Source organism: Phytophthora cinnamomi (assembly GCF_018691715.1).
Source record: "Phytophthora cinnamomi strain GKB4 chromosome Unknown Contig14, whole genome shotgun sequence".
Taxonomy (NCBI): Eukaryota; Oomycota; class Peronosporomycetes; order Peronosporales; family Peronosporaceae; genus Phytophthora; species Phytophthora cinnamomi.
The window spans coordinates 439,042-461,259 of record NW_027150947.1 but is presented as its reverse complement, the minus strand read 5'-3'; the positions used below and the strand labels follow the sequence as shown (position 1 = coordinate 461,259).

At 50.5% G+C, this 22,218-nt stretch overlaps 1 protein-coding gene across 1 annotated transcript; it reads right to left on the bottom strand.

Annotated features, from left to right (window-relative positions):
• Positions 1-9,065: 9,065 nt before the first annotated feature.
• On the bottom strand, positions 9,066-9,395 carry IUM83_01086 (uncharacterized protein; the record flags this gene model as incomplete). Its single annotated transcript, XM_067924915.1, has 1 exon — positions 9,066-9,395. The coding sequence occupies one exon, from the start codon at positions 9,393-9,395 to the stop codon at positions 9,066-9,068; it is 330 nt and encodes a 109-aa protein (XP_067797411.1).
• Positions 9,396-22,218: the final 12,823 nt, after the last annotated feature.

The following is a 22,218-nucleotide window of genomic DNA, read 5'->3' as shown; positions in this document are numbered from 1 at the left end:
CAGCGCACACGATACTTGGTATCAAATATCGTGACTAATCCAATTGACGAGGCGATCAAGGTCGTCACGTTCATGAAAGGACTTGGAGATGGGCCCGTGAAGACCTATCTCTTCCGAGAGTACCCGAGTACTCTCGAAGTTGCAATCACCGTGCCATGCAAGAAGAATTTAGCCTGCGGCAGGCTAAACTCCATGCAAACGTGCCGAGGCCGCAACCGCGCCCGGTAATGAGGAGGGGAGGTCCGGAACCAATGGACCTCTCGAACGCAACAACTGCTGGTTACCAGTAGCAGGGAGGTAACGTGCGATGCTTCCGTTGCGGAAGGATCGGTCACTTTGCACGGGAGTGTACAGCTCCCATGCCCCCTGGAGGTGGCCGTCGTGGCGATGCTAGGCATCGCCGCGGACCAACAAAAAACGCGAACATCCAGTAGGCGCGGAGCGCCCTACTGGTAATGCAGTCGCGCGTGCCGACATCGGGCACGCGACACGGACGACTGCAGCCCCCAGTGAGACTACCTCTCACTACAAGAAACAAGATGACAGGCCGAACCTAGTCATCTTGAAGGTTTACTCGAAGAGAGCGAGTGACTCTATTCGAGCTTTGGTAGATTCAGGCGCGTCGAACAACTTTGTTCGACTACGAAGCCTGTCGAGACTTGACTTCGAGGAGGTAAATGTACCTCGAAGTCTTCTGGAGGCACGACTGGCAACAGGTGCCATCGTGACGACCGAGAAGCGCGTCGTGAACGTGCGCTTCTCGTACAAACAACGAGTGTTTGTCGAACGCTTTATCGTCCTGGACCTGGACGATAAGTTCGACGTAGTCATGGGCATGCCGTGGCTTGCACGGCATGATCCGGTAATAGACTGGAAGAAGCGCACGCTCGTGCGCTTCGGCCGCGACAGCGGAACAGAGAGCGATGGCCCTGTTATCGCAGCGCACGCACCAGCAGGTGCGCGCGGCTCACCAGTCGAGACAGCGCTTTATGCTGCTGTCCCGGAGTGCCCAAGGAGTGCGCGAGGGCGCGCACAAGTGAAACCCGCGTCGGCAATGCTGCCGACGTCGGAAGAAAAAGATGTGCTGGTTCCGGGAACCAACACCCACGTTCAAGCGTGTAAGGGACAGTCCCTGACCCGAAGAGGTCAGGTCGACAACGGCGCGTCGGCTCCGGGAGCCGACGCACCCTTGGTCATGAGGGGCTCCGCCAATGAATGGCGTCGAGGTGACGAAGGCGTGTCAACTCCGGGAGTTGACGCTGCAAACAGTGCGGACGGTTGCAAACGTACCGCACTGACGCAATTTGCATGCTGTCGTGCAGCCGGGCTGCACGACGAAGCGCCATGCGATCAAGCCGGGCTTGATATCGCGCGCCCGCAGACAGGGTCCGCCAGCGAACGACTGTCCACGGCCGGGCCTGGACAAGGAGAACGACTGTGCGGAGCCGAGCTCCGCACAACAAGAAGACGGCGCAAGCGGAGAACGCTGCGCAAGTCTCGGTCCGGGACCGAGACGCAACAAGAACAGTCTGCTGGGCAGACTGGGGCGGTGACGCCGAACGTCGAGACGCTAAACGTCTTGACGCGCACCGATACTGGATTCCAGTATCGTGACATGGAACTCGCTAGTCCTCCGACGACGGCGTCGGAGTTGACTTCGCTTCCTGCCATGAACTGGAAGCACTTCACGCGCGACTTGCATGATGGACGCATCGAGCAAGTCTGCGTTCGTTCGGACAGCGAAAGAACGGAGAGCGAGAACGAAGAGCTGAGGCAGCTCTTCATGGGAAGTACCACTGAGAGTGGAGACACTCTCAGTGCGAAGACGAAGCGAGAACGCTTCGAGGAACAAGGCTGGGACTCGCTGAAGTCGAGTCCCTATTACGAATTGTTGAGGGAGTACAAAGACGTACTCCCGGAAGAGATTCCTGCGGAGCTCCCGCAGGATAAAGGTATTCAGCACGAGATTGATCTCGTGCCGGGCACGAAGTACTGTATCACGCGGCAGTGGCCACTGCCGCGAGAGCAAGTAAAAGTAATCGACGACTTCTTTGAAAGTCGTCGCAAAGCAGGACAAGTGCGGGAATCAAAGTCCCCGCACAGTGCTCCGACGTTCTGTGTCAAAAAGCCACAGGGCGAATGGCGCATCGCTCATATGCCTACAACAAGCTGAACGATGCGACGATACCGGCGCAGACGCTGATACCGCGAAAAGATGTTGTCATCGATCCGATGGCCGGGAGCACCGTTTACAGTGCTCTCGACTTACGAGACGGATTCTATCAGATCCTAATGCGTGAGAGCGACATCTCTCTCACGGCGGTGAGCACGCCAAGCGGCATGCTCTGGGAATGGCTAGTAATGCCACAGGGGCTTAAGAATGCCCCTGCGACTTTCAACAGGTGCGTGACGCACTTGTTGCGCTCGGTGCGCGACTTCGCACCGAGCTACTTCGATGATGTATTCATCCACAGCCGGGCTGTGGACGGGAAGACCGACGTAGAGATGCACAGCGTGCATACCCGGGAGCTACTTGAACTTATGCGAAAGCATAAGCTCTACGCGAACCTGAAGAAGTGTACCTTCGGGGCGAGCGAGATACCCGTCCTCGGGTGTCTCGTAGGAAAGAATGGCGTTCGCCCTGACCCAGAAAAGGTCAGAGTGATAAATGAATGGCCAACGCCTTCAAGTGTCAAGGAACTGAGGCAGTTCCTTGGCGTGGCCATACTTGTGCAAGTACGTGGAGGATTATGCGGGCAAGATCCGCCCGCTGTCACAACTTCTTAAGAAAGAAGCTGTGTGGAATTGGACACCCGATTGCCAAAAGGCATTCGATGCAGTCAAGCGGGGCTTGACTTAGGCGCCGATCTTGGCAGTGGCTGACCAAGATCGCCCATTTCACGTAGTGTGTGACGCATCCGATTTCGCGATCGGATGCGCGTTGATGCAGCACGATCACGAGGGCCGTGATCGTGTCGTCTACTACCAATCGCGTCAGCTGAAGCCAGCTGAGCGCAACTATCCGGTGCATGACAAGGAACGCCTTGCCATGAAGTATGCACTCGCAAAGTTCCGAGTGTATTTGCTTGGGAGTAGACCATTTGTGGTCTACACCGACCATGCTTCACTGCGTACCGCAGTGAAGTCGCCACACATTTAATAAAGAATGGCGAGATGGCTCTCATTCTTTGCGGAGTATAACTTCCGGGTCGAATACAAACCCGGAAGATTGAACGTGGTGGCCGACGCTTTATCACGTAGGCCGGACTATGCAGAAGCTGTTGACGTCAATGCCATTGACGCCATGCGATCGAGCAAACCCACATCGTCTCTGTTGGATGATGTGAAGGCCCCGTTCGCGCACGACGCGGACGCGAAGGTCTTGCTGGCCTATGGCACAGCGCCTTCTGACTAGTCCCGTCAGAAGCTGCCCAAGCACCTTCGAGCGCGTGCACACCGCTTTCGTGTGCACGACGGACTACTGCTTTACAATGCAGTCGGCGACAACGCGGATTGCGTTGTCGTGCCGAATGACCATGACCTGCGACTCAGGATCATGTACGAATATCATGATGCCCCGACTGCGGGATATCTCGGACGTGAGAAGACATACGTCCTTCTCACGCGCGACTTCTACTGGCACCACCAGTATAAGTGGGTGCGCAAGTACATCCGTGCTTGCGAGGTATGCCAACGCGTAAAGCCTGCGCCATTCGCACAGGCTCCGTTACAATCACTACCGACTCCGTCGGAGTGTTGGAAGTCCATGTCTTTGGACTTCATCTTTGGTCTTCCCCCGGATAGCGGAGGGAACGCCGGTGTTGTGGTCTTCGTCGACCGCTTCAGCAAGATGGTACATCTTGCTGCGGTGCCGGCAGAAGTGACCGCGAAGCAGACGGCCCGTCGGTTCGTCGATATGGTGTTCAAACACCATGGCATGCTGACCGACATCGTGTCGGACAGAGACCCGCGCTTCACAGCGCACCTGTGGCAAGAAGTGTTTACACTTCTTGGGAGCCAGCTTTCAATGTCGACAGCGGATCATCTGCAGACGGACGGTCAAACCGAGCGCGTGAATCGCGTGCTCGTCGATATATTGAAGAACTACGCTCGCTCGTTCCAATACTGGAGCGAGTGCTTATCGATGGCAGAGTTTGCCATCAACAACTCAATGCATGCCTCGACAGGGCATACACCGTTCTACGTGAATGCCATGCGACATCCACGTCTACCGAGTTTACTCGGAGTGATGGCTCCGGGGGAGGATCTACGACGGCAATACAGCAGCCGCAGAAAACCGCTGACACTTGCACAATGTCAGCTGCAACAATGGACAAACCACATGAGTCTGAGCAGGGCGCAGACTCCCCCAACAATATGGCCAACGACCACGGGTCTGCGCAGGGCGCAGACACCGCAAAGAACCACGCAGAGACCGGGCCTCTAGCGGAGAGCGAGCTGAATGGCTTCAGCTCGGATGCAATCAGTTTCATCACCAAAAGACAAGCCGTGATTCGGTTTGTCCAAGACACAATAGCAGCTTCTGTTGATCAACAGAAGCTGAACGCAGACAATGCGGGCAGAGGCAACACAAATGAATTTAAAGTTGGTTCATTAGTTTTGTTAGCTACACAAAACCTGCCTAGACGTGCAGTTTCGGATTTCGGAGCAAGCAAGTTTGCTCCGCGCTTCATCGGGCCGTTCACTGTGTTGGCACGGCACAGCAACGCATACACGCTAGACATACCGTCTAGCATGCGCCTCCATCCGACCTTTTACGTCGGACGGCTGAAGCCATACCTGCAGCACGAGCCATCTAGCTCGGCTGACCCGAAGCCTCGGCAGGAGCCGAGGCAGAAGCGGAAGCCTTGGCCTCGGCGACGAGCAGCCTCTCCTCCAGCGCGCGGACGCGCTAGAGTAACCCCTTCATCTGGGTCCCCAGCTCGACCTGGATATTCGAGGCGGTCTGCGAGACCGCCGCGACTTGGGCCTCCTGGTTCGCCAGCTCCTGCTTCAGGGCGGCGAACTCAGCGCCCTGCAGACGCTCCACGGCGGTCACCCGGTCGTGGAGAGGCACATACGGATCAGTCCGGGGTTGATCATACCCGGGGCGTGTTCCCACCCCCGCCGCCGCCGATCCGTGACGCCCGCGGCTCAACCCGCTGGATTGTTGAGCGGATTGTCGATCATAGTATCCCGAAAACGAACCCTCAAGGGGATCGTTTTCGTATTCGTTGGAGAGGATTTCCTCCCCATCAAGATACATGGGAGCCGCGGAACGTCTTGCTGGAGGACGTTCCGGAAATGGTAAGGGCGTAAGAGGAGCAGTACGCGCTGGCGCAGCGGAAGTAGTGCGAGCGCTGCGATCATCGCCAGCGCCCGAACCCTCACGTGCTAAGAACTTAGCACGGAGCTCTTTGAGACTCTCGGGCACACGGAACGACGTGTACCCGTTCAGGTCGCGGTCGCTCCAGCGGACCGCGCCTGGAAAGCACTTCGTGCACTGAAAGCCCTCGGGCACAGCGCACGGCACATTTGCCTCCTCAGCAGCAACATGAAGTTGCTCCAGCTTTCCACGCTTCGAGTACGTCTCGAAGCGATCACGCGCTTGCTTAATCGATCACGGTAAACATTCGGCTTCTTGTTGAAGTTTTCAACAAAGCATTCCAACTTTGACAAAGTGCCTGCCATTCGGGCACTTTGCTGCGAGAAGATGTCTTCTTGCTTTGGAACCATCGGAGCTCATGGAAGAGTCCGGTGGAGTAATCGCGCCTTTGATGCGTCTCCGCATCAAAGTGCAGCTCGCAGCCACGGCGTCATCTTTGATGGTGCTGCATACGTATAACGGCACCTCATTCGGAGGTACCGAGTTCCCATACCGGTCCGTGATCTCGGACGCGGGCGGCATCCACGGATCGCGCGCTGCAGGCGCAGCGCGCGGAGAGCCTTGAGCTTTGGAATCACGCGCTGCAGCAGCAGCGCGCGGAGTACTGAGAGCACCAGCAGAAGCGAGTGGGGTATCGCTCTCAGTTCGCGAACGCTTCGAGCTCGAAGCGTCCGATTCGTCCCCTTCACGCGGGCGAACGATCTTGGCGTGAGGGTCGAGCGATTCGCTCGACACTGAGTCTTTACGCTTTGAGGGCGAGTCCTCCTCGCCCTCGATGTCTTCATCGTCGTCGTCGAAGTCGACGACGTCGCCGTACTTCGCCTTCTGGCGTTCGAAGTTTTCGTCGATGGAGAGATGACTCCCCACCGACTTTGCGGACTTCTTCTGAGGCGCGCTCATCGTTGAATGAGCGCGGATTTCTTCTCCAAACGTGGAGAATTGACGAATGGTCAATTCCAAAAGATTGACGTGCGGGGACCCCGCGCGTCTAACCTTAAGGGGGGGATGGTGTAACGGGGTTACACGCACAAGTGGCCGCAAGCCACTTGTGAATTTAACAGATAGGTTATCTGTTAAAAGTTTTGGATACTTCCTCACCTTTGTGTAAGCTACACCAATGGATACATTGAAGTGGACCACCACAATCAGTGGTCCACACATACCCAAAGATCCTATTGGTAGAAAGCAGCATCTTTCTACCAATCAGAGTCATGCATATTAGCGGGGCTCTGACAGCCAGCCGCTGTCAACCCTTTCATAGATGATAAACAGTTTTTAGCAGATTTTAGAGGAAGATCAATTTACAAGCAATACAGTTCTCATTTTACCTAATCTAAGTCACTTGGAATCCCTTCTTATTTAAGTTATATTTGTGTATTCAAATATAAGTAATCTAAATAATTACTAAGTACTTACGCTTCCTCATACACGCTACGCAACGTGTAGGCTAAAGTAGTGAGTCAAGTTAGACCCACTACAGGAACAGTGGTGATACCATTCGTGATATCAGTAGCCCATGATGCGCCTTCGTACATCAGACGCTTGGCCTTTGTTTGTCTGACTCGGCGCAAAGCTTGTTCGAGCAACTCCTGCCGGTTTTGCTCTCGTTAAGCAAGGGATAAAAACGAAGGGAACATCGTCTTACTATATCATGTTCGTCATAAAAAATATTAGCATCGATAAATACTCAGCTCACCAATACCTTGACATAACTGTGTCATGCCTGAATGGTTGATACGTTTGGCAGATACGGTTCCGCTCATTGAGGAGATTGAAGTATCGATCCTTGATGCAATGAAACGACACGCTAAATATCGTTTGCAACTGGTTGCGGTACTGCCGATTCGAAACTATCTTTCGGAAATTGGCTACTGTATTCAAATCGCTGAGTTCATTCTTGATTCGACTAACCTCTTGGATTATCCACAGCTTTCTTCGGAGCTGCACAAGCTCACGTTGGTTCTCTAAACAATTGGGACACATCCTATATAACTTCCTTTCTATATATCAAGTCATAAATTTCAGGAATCGTTTGAAAAATAGAACTAATAATATACATGAGTCAGTGCTTACAGAGGATATCTCTATTAATTAATATTTCAAGCTCAACTTGACTCAGGTTTTTGATTTCTAGTAGTACTCTTCGAGTGCTGACCGCTTTCCCTTATTCGCTAAGCGAAGATTATCCTGGATTACCCATGATGGCTCATCGTATCCGACCCACTTGATCAGGTACTTGAATTCACCTGTTTTGAGCTTTTTGTGATCAAGTAGCTTCTCTACCTCATACACCTGATTCTTACCTGGTGATGTATTTGTAGCCTTTGATTGGAATACTTTGATATCATTGGGTGACTTATACAGGGTATGCCCATTTTTGGAGTGAATTTGCACGCGATAACCGCCAATACCGATGATTTCATAAATGGTCTTACTCCAGCGAGCCTTCGAGCGAATCAATCACACTTGTGCTCCTTATAGTGATCGAGTAGCTCGGCCTTGATCAAATCAGGGAAAGGATTCTCAGCACTGAAAGCAATGTATCCAGAGTCAGTATCCATCTCCTGGTATTGCAAGTCAGAGCGATCAAAGTAGAAATCAATACAATCACAGTAGAATGGGCGCATACGCAGTATAGCGAGCTGATACATAGGAATTGATAAATGGATGGGGTTTCTGAGTTTAATGCGTCGCTTGGACTTGGTCATCTCAACGGTACCATCATTTAGCTCAGCGTTAGAGTTGAAAGTGAAGTGTTCAGTTGCGTTGTAGATGGACTTCTCGTCTGATAAGAACTCAACTTCCTTATGCTTGCCCATATACATTCCACTACGACCAAATGCTGCATTTCCAACCAGTTTAATCATATCAGCAATCATAGCCTTAGAGCTATCCACATCACATTCTCTTCGTGCATTGGATACCGCTTTCATGAATGGTTCAAATGCTTTGTGAGAATTAACCTTGATGAAACTGTATGCCTTAGTTATCGTCATCCCATGGTCGAAATACCATTTCAGCAGAGGCGTATAGATGAGGATTTGCGTACCAAAGTAGCTCCCAATCTGCGTTCGACTCTTTTTAGCCATAACCTTACCACGAGACTGGTTGTAGTCAAACATATGCTTACCGATAATTTCCTCGGTAGGCTCAATCTCAACATTCTTGAAAGTTGGAGTCATATCACTAAAGTAGTCTTTGAGGTATTCTGGAGTTTCGATATCACATTCGAGAAAATCAAGCACCTTGTTTGATCTATTATCGTCGATAATACCATCATACGCTTCAGTAGTAGTAGTCAAGCGTCCGCATGACATCTCATTACCAAGACACCAAAGGTAGAGGGCATTAGCGTCGTATCCAATAACTTCTTACAGATCTTACCTCCACGGATCATTGTCTCGTTGCGCTTAGCAAATCGATTGGAGACAAAGGATGGACCGCCTGCGATGTTAGCTCTCCCTCTCGAGTATATCTCTCATTCTGCTTCATCGATCGAAAATACCAGACGATCAGCATTAAAATCAAGCAACTTCTTGTGTCGGAACGCCTTGATGTTCATATCCTTGCGAGCACAGTTGCATGAAACGCAACTCATGATGATATTACCATCTGCATGACCAACCTTATTGTTTATGCGATCAGCTGACACATTCTCCTCGTTAAGCGATATGTAGCATTATGCACAGATGTACTTCTGCTTCTTGAGTAGCTCATCACGATGTTGCATAGTCATCGAGTATTCACGCCCAGCCTCCTCCTCTTGCTTAATATATGCTAAGTATCTCTTTTCAGAGCAATTGAATGGCTTGCCTGGTTTGTTATCGGGGAAAACCAACTCCTGGGCCGTGTACATGACCTTCTCACTCAATCCGGGTAGATATACTCCATCACAGAACATGTTGAGATCATATCCCTTGAATAGTTCTCGTTGCTTCTGGATAGCCTTGATGAACGGGACGACATCGAGGTTGTTGTACCCGACCAGGTAATCCTTGATGGCTTTCATTCCATAATGTTTCCAAACGAATTGAGCGCGCCTGTACTCATCATCACTGATGTGCGAGCATCAAAGACTACTATAAAATCCTTCTTTTGGTGGGAGCTTAGCATCGCTTCGGGCTTGATAGCTTGTCATGTATTCATATGTGAATACACCCTTCGTTAGCTCACAGGTGCATCTGAACTTATATTCACACTTGCAACCATAGCTTGTTCCTGCCGGGACATAGTTAATCATATCAAGCATCTTGAAACTGTTGGTGGATATAGCCATGTACCCTCCGTTCTTGATAAATGTTTGATATTATCGGTTCCAATGACTCCGAACAGCCCGTTTCTAATTAAGGTTGGTATCATGACTTCCGGTATTGTATCCAACAACTGGTGTCTGATCAAGAATTTGGTTTAGTTTTTCAAGATCTCTTTCGTTCTTCTCCTTCAGATACGTATTGAGTTCTGGGTCTTCCTTTCGTTTCTTTTTTACATTCTCGTAAGTAATATCTTCCATGACACCAGGGTATGCCTCGTCAAGTACCTTCATCCGTATGACAATGCCATTGTAGATAGACGCATATTTCTTCTTGTGATATCAACTACTCTGGCGTTGATGTAGATAATCACTTATTCAACAAGATCCTCATTGATGAAGCATCGCACCTCATGAGTTAAGCTATCTGAGATACTAACCGAGACTGGATTATACTTGGTTGTGAATTCAGTATTAGTTCCATGTTGTTGCTGCATCGGTTCCAGCAGAGCCTCAAAATCATAAACAATAAAGTAATCGAGATAGTGGTCCTTGCTTTTGATTGAGTACTTCGATAGAAGCTTTTTAATTCTGTTCTCAGGTGGACTGTATATAGTTGGAACTTTAACAAATGACTCGAGATTGACCTGATCACATTTATTCTTGGTGTAAGCTAGCATACGATCAGAAGTATCAAACACCATCGAACACTTGGAGCAATTATATCTTGATTGAACTCTGTCAACGCTAGTAATGTCGAAGGCGCGTTTGTCGTGCGAAAGGATGTTAACCGTATTTTCATACTTACCATCGGTGCGTCGGGCGCATTCAACAGCATTAGCATTCACACCAAGACCATAGACGTTGATATTTAGCTTGAAACATTCCTCAAGCTGATCAAATTCATGTATATCAATCGGTTTAAAGCTCTTGTAGAGACTTGGTGAGAATTTGAGCTTTTCGTAGCTGCAATAACGCTGGAATGTTTCCTTTACATCAGATACGACCTTCCGCCGATTTTACTCCTATTGAAGATGGTAAGCGATGCAGAAGAATACGCACTTGTTGTTAGTCCTCGAAAAGTTGATAGTATATCTATTCTTCTTGTTGAACTCAGGAACGAGAGCGTCGCTATCTCCAAGAGCATGATCACGACAGTCGATGAAAATCTCGAAAGCTGTAATCTCCTTGAGCTTGACTCCTGACTTAGGATAATTGAGCGTATCAACTAACACCTTCATTCTGATATCGGATATCACCTTTCTGGCGTCGGCTCTACTATTCACAGTGAAGGGTTTGTCATAAACAGCGGTGTTAGAGATGTTCGGGTAGAAGTAGAACTCAACATCATTAACCGGGTCGTATAGTTTATATCCCGATGCGAGATTCACCTTGTTAGCCTTCTTTGAGTCTTTAACACGTTTTCGAGCTTATCATAAAATTCCCCTGCGGGAATGTTCTCATATAGATGAGTCACCGAGTAAGTTCCTTGGTAGAAGTTGTACTTGGGGTCGTGGTGGTACTCCGGTGAGAAGTACTTAGTGATGCGCTCCATTTTGAGCTTATAGGGCTTGCCAATAGGTCGCTGGTTCTTTGGCTCGGAAACATCCAAGATGAAAACCATTTTACCAGTCCGCCCTCCTACCTTCCGTCGGTAGCTCGTACCCCATTCGATTGGCTTAAGTCCAAGTCGCTTCAGTTCCTTGAGGTCGTATTCCAACATATTCTCTATATATCCCTCGCTATATTATCTCCGTGTAAAACCCTTTCTATATTTGGAAGCCTTGTATCAGGATGACTTTATGTCATAGTTGTCAAACTCAATTTAAAAAAAAACATTATTATATAATTTGCTTTTTTTTTGGCTTGAGCCTTCGCTTTCCGCTATCGCTAACAGATTTGCTGCCGATACTCATCATCGTATTCCATCTGGTGAGCTAATCTCTTTTCACGATTCCTGAGGTAATACTTGCGCTGCGCGCGCGATCGCCTCCATATTACATTGGTACTGTTCGGGTGAGTATGCCATGGTATCTATATACTATAGAAGCCTTGCTATCAGAATCAAAAAATATATACTCAGTTATCGTTTTGATTGCCACTCACAATGCTTTGGGACTCGTTTTTTTTTTTAAATAGATTTCGCGTTATAAGTGATAACGGAACCACATTCACAAGTAAGTGTGTCCTTACCTTCTTCTTCGCATATTCTCCGTTTCGCGTTTTCATCTCGTCTTTATGTTCCTTGGTTTCGTATGGGTATCTTCGATACTTTTCGTGTATTTCAAACCACACTTACAATCTAATTGCTTGTTAAAGAACTCTTCAGGATTTTTCTCCCAAGCTAAGTGTCGGCTAGTCTTCTCATGCTTGTCAGAGCTTCTACGTTGGATAACCATTCCACATTCACACTTGATTTCTTCTGTCATGAATGGACTGTTCATATAATTGTAAAAATCGGCTCCTTCTCCAAAATACTTCATTATGGTTGGTTGGTTGGATCGGTTGATCTTATATATATGGTTATTATACTTAATATATTCTTCTATCAGGATCAATCGCCTTTCTATTGTAAATTTCATGCCTCGCATCGGAGTGCTTATCTCCCACTTTTAGTTGTTATTAAATGTCGTGAATGTTCCTTTGGACGAAAGGGTATCGAGAGGTGGTTTAATTAAAATCATTCCTTTCGTTATTTATGAGGAGATGGGGCGTTTGGGTACGTTTTTGGATAATTGATTTTTTTTTACCTAAAACCTACCAATGTGTCACTACTGAGTACGCTCAGTCATCCGAGTTGGTTCGCAGTTTGAGACTAATAGTTTATCACATAGTATCTTGCAGCTGGACGAATAGCTGCCTCAGCCACGCCGATATCACTGGAATTACCTCGCTGGCTACACATGAGCCAGTCACGCCGCTGAATTGACGACCAAACCATCGGGTGGACGTCTCAGTATGCGGCGGAGTTAGTCCGTTTCGCAACGTAAACAAGGTCCATCGCGAAGAGTCTCCGCCGAGAACAGGCAAGAGGTCTCACTTCGAGAAAACCCCACTAACAAGTAAGCCAAACAAATATTACCTTTGCTACCATCTATCCGGCTTGTCGCCTATCGAAGTCCTTCAAGCCGTCCTACCATCGCTTCATCCTGCTACATTGTGTCACAGCACATTGGGTGCTTATTCTACAGCGTCGCTTGTTCTGGAGAAGAGGTCACCATATTTGCAACATTGTAGCCTTCATCGAAGAAAAGTATGATGGAAGAAGTAGACGTCGATGACTACGCTAATGCTGGCGAAGAGGAGCAGCTCCAAGCCGGCGAGATCGTGCAAGTGCGAGCGGTCCTGGGAAGTCTAGGAAGTCTCGAGAAGGCAAGCAACGATCTACAACGAGACTAAGGTCTCATGCTGGAATCCGTGACGAGGTTCGCCAACCGCACTGAGCGTCGGCAGCAAGATAACTTCAAGGAGATCCGAGTGCGTCAGGAGCTGCTACAGCAAGTGATCGAGCAGCTTCAAGATTATGCACACCAAAACGAAACTCGCGAAAGTACACAAGAGGCAGTTACCACGCAGCTTCAGTCGGAAGTGGCGGCCTTGCAAAAACAGGTGCAACGACAAGTGTCTAAAACACCCAGTGCTGAGGAGCCTGCTTGTTGTCCTGGCGTCGCAAGCATGGACGAGAACCCCGGTGCAGACTGGGATGTGTTTGGGCCTATGCCTTCAATCACGCCAGTCTTTGACAGCAAAGAGCTGGATGCGCGGGTGACAAAATGCCACAAACAAAGTGAAACTCCAATTTACGGTGGTGAAACCAGTCATGCTATATCTATGTCCTTGATATGATCAAGTGGTACGTGGCGTACGGCTTGTATTTTAGTCAGGACCAGGTCGATTTCAGCGTAGGAGAACTCATGATGGGCCGTGCTAAAGGAAACACAAAGTCATGGCTTCGCCAGTTATATCAAGGCGATCAGCGCTGGAGCCACATAATCTGCAAGATAAAACAACGGTTTGTGACCAAATCTCGTCAGGAAGACTTGATCGCTCAGTTCTTTGACTGTGTACAAGGTAACCGTCCACTGGACACGCACAATGATGAATTTCGCTGTCTAGCACGAATAACAGGCGTATCTGAGTACATAAAAATACTTCAGTAAAGCAAAGGTCTGTCGTCGGCACAGCTACTGCATCTCCTCAAGACAAAGTCTTTCGGGACTCTCGACGATCTAATTGAACCATCTCGTACGCTAAACCAGCGCGACAGCGCTCGATCGAACGAAAACAACAGCAAGAGTAGCAAACCCTTCGTGTCAAAGCAGAATAAGATGATAGAAGTTGCTAAGTGCACGTCGTCACGCTGGACTGATAAGGGTCCAGAAAGTCGGTGACGAGTCGGTACTGCACCAAGGTGGGCGATTATTCCAGCAGTACTGCGTAGATCAACGAGCCAAGTGCGAGCAAGAGCAACTGCGTTGGGTGGCGTCCCATCAAGCTGAACTTCGCGCCGATCAGTACAGCGGGGTTTACGACGCGCTTCTAAGTGAAAACACAGCGGTTCTGCGCCAGGGCGAAGCCCTTTTGACGGAGTACAACCGCGAAACTGGGGCATTACAGCACCCAGCTGAACGACAGCGTCGCTCGGAGCACTTCCTGGACCAAATCGGCAAGCGCATCGTTCTACCGGTTACGCATTCAGGGAGTCCGCGGGCCATGTACAAGTCTTACCAATATTCCATGGCTATCGTGCGAGAGTACGTGAAACCGGACGTCTCCGTTACTATGACGTGCAATCCTACGTGGGAGGAGATTCAAGAAAAGATACCGGAGCCAAACCAAAGCGCACAAGACCGCCCGGACATTGTAGCCCGCGTTTGGCAGCAGCAACTCGCGGCTATGCTGAAAGCCTTGGATGAAGGCGTTTTGGGACGTGTTCTGGCGAGGATCCATGTAGTGGAGTTCCAGAAACGGAGCCTCCCACACGCACATATTCTTATCATTCTCGCAGACGAAGACAAACCGCGTACACGACAAATCATCGACAAGTTGTGCTCTTCGGAGCTCCCGGACGCCGAGATCAATCCCCAGCTATACGAGACAATCCTCACATGCATGATGCATGGTCCATGTGGCGTGGCGAACCCCTCCATCCCCTGCATGATGGACGGAAAGTACACGAAGGTGTGGTGAAGTGGTATTCGAAGAATTTAGAAATGTGATAATTAGAGATCCGGACCACATCACAAAACCGGAAGACTGACATAGCTGGATCCAGATCCAAGGGGCGACAGCAGATTATTACAAGGCGTGGATCTGGGCTATGGAGCACGCAAAGAAGTACATGAAGTGTGTGGATATGATATTCAAGGGCTCCTGAAGGCAGAGCGGGACATGGGAAGGCTAGATCCAAGGGTTGGATGAATTTGGGTCCAGGCCCAGTCTGGATGCAGAATCAGGTGGATCTAGTCTGATTCCTGGATCCAACCTGAATCTGGGGTTATGCGGTGGATCTACAGTTGGGGCCTGGCGGAAGTAATCCAGGGACATGCAAGGAAGGTAGACATGCCATGTAGAGTCGGTAGACAGTGATGGGAGGATAGGATCCATAGGGATGATAGGACTTTGGGATTGGACCGAACTTAACGGTAATCAGACATGAAATTGCCTTGGACATCGCAAGACCTCCCTCCCTCGCCTGGATCCGGGAACTACATTGGCCCGACACGGCGTAGAGAGGTTAGCGGTAGGCGAACTAGTGTTGGTAAATGATTCTGGATAATGTGTTGGCCAGATCCAACCTCCTAGAGATCCATCCTAAGCCTAGATCCAAGATCCACCGGATTTATCTACATGGCCGTCGGATCCACACAGCTCTCACAACCCAAGATCCCGTCATAGGAGACGGCATGTACGACAACGGAAGACCTGCGAAGTCAAGAAAAGCCGCCACAAGCACACCCAAGGCAACCCTTCGGCCAGATTCAGGCCGCTAGATCCAAGTACACGGGTATTGGATCTGGAGCATATACTGTGAGCAGAGTGAGGATTTCCGCACTGCTCCACCCGGATCCCCGCGTCTCGCCCAGACATTCCTTCTCCACCGCTTGGACTCTTCGGAAGACACCAGAGGAGCAAGATCCAGCCCCACCGACGGGTACACAAGGTGGGAAGTTCAGCACAGATCACGGATCATCGGGGGACTCCCTCCGTTAGTCGGTGTCCGGCGCTGTTGGGAATTTGGATCTAGCGATCTCCCAGATTTCGCGGATCCCGCTACACCACAATGGTGCGCGTGCCCGGATCTTCTGGTGACTGGGGATTTCACCGTGAGTCTCAAGAAGATGTTCAAGTGAAGAAGGAACAAGGGGACCGGGCGGCATCGGAGTTTGGATCTACGACAACACCGCTGAATGAAGCTAGATTCACGGATCGACAGAGGGCTGGGAGGACCTCTGTCGACGGAAACGAGGAAGTTCCAGATCTGGACTTGGAAGATAAACCTCAATTTCCTCCCCAGGTCGCTTCGGGGACCCAGGTGGATCTAGACCCATGTCTAGATCCACCAACACAAAACAAAAAAATCAAGGCAAGTATGGATCGGTATATATTTGCTGATTCACCGATTAAATCCAGCCATACCCCTACAAGTCGCCGCTCTCCGCGCCGGTAGACCAAGAACAGATGAAGAAGTCGGCGGCGCGATCGAAGATGCGAACCCCGGATCTGGACGATGAGGATCCAATTGATCCTGGGTCCAGGTACGGTCAAGATCCAAAAGGCACTGAATCCAGGTACGGTCAAGATCCAAAAGGCACTGGATCCTGGTACGGTCAAGATCCAAAGAGCCCTGAATCAGGGTGGTCTGAACTCACACTCGAGTATGCGTTCCACGAGGCCGAGCTACGCGACCTCATCGTCCAAGATCCAGGCATGCGGATCCTGGATCTGAAGCAGATAGGGGATCCACTTGGCCCGGTTACTGTTCCCGCGGCAACAGGCAACAAGTTGGCTGCGGTGAAGGATCTTATGCATCTAGTGCGGGAGGCCAGACTCAGATCTAGCCAGTTCAACCCCCAGGATATCTTCGAGCTGGATCTGGAGGTGATACAGTCCTCGGTCCAAGGGATCTTCAACAAGCTGAAGGTCTGGTTGGGCGAGATCCCGGCGATCCCGGCTCCGACGGCTTTGGATCCAGTATCACCCTTACATGAGCCGGGATCCACAGGATGCCGGACTGCGTCACCTTATGTTCCGTAGCCGAAGATGGATCCGACAGTTCGTCCGAGCCGCAACGCATGTCGCTTGGACTATCATGTGCCTCGTTGATACAAGCCAGAGCCCAGATCCAACGTGAAGGAAGCCCACAGCTTAGATCCAAGAGACAGCCAGCAGCTTCTGGATCTGGATCTGGATCCGGACTTGGATCTGGATCCGACTAGGCAACTGGCAAGCTGGAGTCTTTCTTCCAAGCCGCCATGAGCCGCTTCTTGAAGGAACAGCAAACTCAGTCGCAGATCCATACGCCGGCGGAGATCCAAAATCCTGGATCCCAAGATGTCAGATGTCGAGATGGAGTCGACCAAGTCGCAGGATCCCGACCACTCGGAGTGTGAGTGGACGAACTGGAATTCCCGACACCGACGTGCGCCGCAGTGGCCACAACCACCGCTGGATCCACGGGATCCACCTTGATCCAGCGAGTCAGGATCTCAGTGATCTCGGATCTGAAGGAATTCTCCGGTAAGGATCCAGACGAGGATCGAGCAAGGGCCTGGGTGGGCAAAGTGAAGTCATCGTTTCTCCGCGAGCAAGCATCCGATGAAGAGAAATGCCTGACCTTCGCGAATCTGCTGTCTGGAACCGCCAGGAACAGGTACTGCCAATCACCCAGATCCACTCGTAAGAAGTGGTCGGTTCTGCTGCGTTGCTTTCAGATCCAATACTGTGGCTTTAGGATCTCCGTCGCGCGCCAGTATTACCATGCGCGCAGACGGTCAGATGAGTCCCCGCTGGAGTATTTGCACCGACTCAATGTCGCTTGATTGCGACACAGATTCCACCGTCGCACCGGCAAAAACTCGTACACCCTCCGAATTCGACTTCGATATCAAAGATATTATGCCACATTACTACAACCACGTCTTCGCCTTGATGATCACGCGAAACCGAACTTACCCACCGCTACCCAAGGCTGTGAGCTCACCTCATATTCTCAGTACCGCCATCAGCAGCGGCTGGTTGTAAAATTGAGAGATGACAGTTGGTTGACGTTGAAGTTGAAGATGTTAAGAAGCAAGGAGACCACAAGGACATACTAGGAGACCCACGAAGTACAAGACATTCTAATCAACGGCAACATACACTCCGTTAACAACTTCCCTGCTACAACAACAACTACCACGTGACACTGTGATCCAAATATCAAGCGAGTGTTACTTCTTTGCTGCCTCCTTCCAGAGCTCCTACGATTTGCCTGAACTTGGTTTGCCCATTGCGCGCGTCCTAGCGATCGTTGGGGGGGGGGGGCACAGGCTTGTTTAAAAGAAGGATTTCGTGCCTTTTCGGCAGATGCGCTTAGATTAAAGCAGGGCCATTGGGCTATTACTGAGGTAGTTACGACAAGCGCGAAATGGAGCCTCTTAGACCTTACTGATTTCATTGTTTTTATGTGAGGTAGCTGTTCTGAAATATATCCGGCACGGATACCAGCACTTACTCGACGATGGATACTCGTTGGCAAGCATGAGCCAGAAAGCAAACAATATACCCCCAAACTGATACTTAATATGACGAGGATAAAATCCTTCGCTGAGAGCAGTTCCACTGGTAGAAGTAGACGTGGACTAAAAGCTATATTTCACATCAGAATACAACAACATCCTGGCACTATCCTGAGAAAACGGGGGGGGGGTATATATGCGAACGGGGTAAAATTTTGGGAACCCGGAGTCAAATATGGCTGCGGGATCGCCTTGCAGCGTAGGACAATGATATAAGGATAGCCCATGAGGGCTCAGAGTAACGTAGTGAACATCGATGTGGCATACGACGATTTTGTAGTGCCGAGGCCGGTATGACGCCCTTGGCCTTCCTAAATGCTCGGTAATCGATGGGTGAAGAATACATGCTGAGCACGTTCCAGTTAATGTCCTCTGGAAACCAATTTCACTCAGGATATAGCGTACTACTGAGGAATTCGCGTGCTTGGAGTTTGTTTTGCCCTTCGCTTCTCCCCTCCCGTTGCGAAATCAGGGAGAGCATATTTACAACCACTCATTGTCGCACGTGAAAATCAGCAGTTTTGCATCACTTTAAACTCTACCGGTGGAAGTGAAACGGCAGACTCTCTTTAGGGTCTGATCGGGTGTTTGGGTCGTTCGATTTTGCCGACCACAACGCCAGACCCGACCAGGATATTCGTCATACGAATTGACGTGTTACAATGTAGTTTTGTGCCTGTAATGAGTTAAAGACAAGGGTATATGCAATGTCACAGAGTCCCTAGTTCGTAGCATTATATAACATTGTTTCAGGCGACCGCGACGCCAGCGGCGATGGTGATGGCGCCGACGACACTGACTGACACCGACAGCTCGACCGACACAGCAACCGCGACATAAGGACCACGTCAATGTTGCCACTCCATAAACTACTGCGTGGGTGCCGCCACAGCGGCGACACTGCATAATCAAGCGCCATTGGTTGGTACTGCGGAGCTGGGGGGGGGGGGGGGGGGGGGGGTGCCATACAGGTCACGCCCTCCTCCCAAGGCAGGCAAGAGGTGGAGAGAATCGATAAATGACTTCGTAAATGAACTCACTTCGCAATCCAGTTTGCACAGCGCAAACGTAATAAGCATCCTGAACGTTCACCACCTCTAGCCCCTACCACAAATCTCTGAACAATAAGCTTTTGGTAACTAGTGTAAGCCATGTACACTACTGCCCCTTGGCTCTCGTCATCACAATATTCACCCTGTTCAAATGAAAAGTCAGGAGCTGATTCCGTGTCGCTCCCTCTGTCTACTACTACTTCACGATCTGAATCCGATGGGTTTGAAAGAAACTAAGCCTCTTGCCATCGATAATCGACAATAGTGGCACCTCAGTGGGATCCAAAATAAATTATCCATAGTGCTTCTGACGAACTCGGCAGACTCGACATTTAGTTGCTCTTCTGATAGTCCTTTGTGAATCACATCGCCATCTAAGTAACGTTAGAACTTAGATCTCACTTGCTGCCGCACTTCGTAGGTAGGAGCAATAAGATTGCCGGCGGATTGACTCACTATCAAAACGATTTTCCTCGCAACCGTGCAGTCAACGACTTCAGCACACACAGCAGAAGTCTGCACACGAATGGGAGTATTCACAAGGTTATAGCCGCTGACAATGGGTCGAATCTCCAAGCCAGCCTTACGTCCTGTGCTGTGGTACACACGGCACCTCATTACAATATTTCGAGTTGAAGGATTGGTTCGTAGCCTCCGTGAAGAGCTACACTGAAGGCTCGCACTTCTATTAAGCTCACAAACATTCAAGCCTTTAGTGTAGGTGGGCAAAGGCTGACTTTACTGTACGCGTTAGCTTTGCTCTGTTCGGCGAAATGCAGAATGATCTCGTCTGGGCAGGGCAGGGGCGGAGCCCACTGGGCTGTGGATTCGATTGGTCCTATTGTACGCAGCTAGTGTGACAGGTCGCACCATATTTCTCATAGATCGGCGCGAAGACCGACGTGAATTATTGTCGTCTAACCTCCCTGTCGTTTCTGACATAACGGCTCTGAGGCCACGCACACGCATCAAGTCTACAACTCGTGTAAGTCGTTGATGTTGAACTGGCTGTTGGTGTCTGAGTCAATTAGTGGGTGCTAAGCGAAACACTACTTGTCTTGGTATGCATGCAGGTTGTCCGTCGCAAGCCACTCGTTGATGTCGTTGCTGCGGTTCCCCTACCAGCTCGAAGTGTGTGGTTACGTATGCTCTACTAGGTCTACACGAAATATAGTGCGCCATCAGGCGCGACGCCGAGTTGTTGCCTTGGTTGCGCGATAAAATGGAATTGCCGTCACTGGACTTCTCTTGACGACCAGAACCATGATCTCTAAAAACGACGACCCGTTAGTGTGTACGACCTCCAACACGATCCGACCCGTATCTACTACAACTAACAGAGTATCCTGTGTGTTTTTCCGTCAGTCCGTCCGTTCTCTGTCTTCGGGCCTTAGCCTACCGTAGAGCATCGTCCTACCGCCCTGCATTAACGCATTAGTAACCTGCCCTATGGCATCCCATCATCTTCTGGACTGGCTTATTTTTGCGTTATATTTATAACGCACTCTGATTTGCCTCAGCATTCACATTTCCTTTTTTGAATTGCGCGCGCGGCGGAGTGAGGAAGCGCTCGGACGTCGGGCACCGCTGCGAGCCCCACAGGACGCGAGCGCCGCACAGGGACTGAGGTACGCTGAGCTACATAGTTTCCTAACTGTAATAGAAGTGTCGGTTTCGGGAGTTCCGCCAGTTGGGATAACTGGTACCTTCAGGGCAGTCGAGGTATTATAGTGTGGGATTAAGGGCGGCTTGGTGCCTACTTCGGTGGGGCCACGGGGGAGTTGCAGTGGGTTCCACGACACGGCCATGTAGTGGAGACTCCCCCGTTGGTGCACAGATGCCAGGCAGGCCGTCCCGAATCTGCAACACTGTTCTCTAGCTTGCATCCCGGGTTTAATTACCTTGGAGAATGGCATTTGGGTACTGCAGTTCTCCACTATACTGACCGTTACCTTCTCTAAAGTGGGTAGCAATACCCATTTTAAGATGATAAGAAAGACCGCAGCTGGCACCCGCCGCCGACGTAGGATTGCGCGTGCCCTTGCAGCAGCGACCGCGCTTGGGAGCCGCGACCCTGAGGTGCCCACGTCCGCCCACCAGCGGCGTGGGAAATCTCATACCAATCCGGGGTAAATGGGGAAGATCTCGGCGAAGCTGGGTGACCTGCCTCATCTCCGGGCCAGTGGTCGTGTATGGGACCAGCGCTTTAGGTGGACGCACCTATTTGCGCTTCTGTGTCCGCGGCGGGGCGCGTGTATAGGACCCAGGAAATGGCGACGGTGTTCTTAGACTTTATGTCTAACGCGTCATGTGACTCTGTTGCGTGTACGCAGGCCAAAATGGCTCGAACGAAAAGGAAATGGACGCGCGAGGAGATCGAGCAGGCCTTGCGGGACAACGAGCGTATCAAAGCAACCCCGGCTGCCCCAGAGGAGCCTGCCGCTAAAACGCGCCGCCAAGCGCGTCGGAGGGCTAAACGATACAACTTGAACAAGGAATTTCAAGCGCTTGACGTGACAGCCACAGCCACAGCGATCACGACAGTCGAGAGTCACGTTGCGGCCGGAAACGCGTCTGCTGTGCCTCCGCCAGTCCGCAGAGAACAGCCTCCGGTCCCGGCAGCGGTGCCTGTTGTTCCTACACTTGCAGCGGAGGATGTCACCACAATGGGTCCAGCGCCTCCCCTTACCTCGGCGCAGGCAGCGCGTAGGCGGTGTGCAGCAATGTCGGCTTCTCGAAAAGAACGCACTC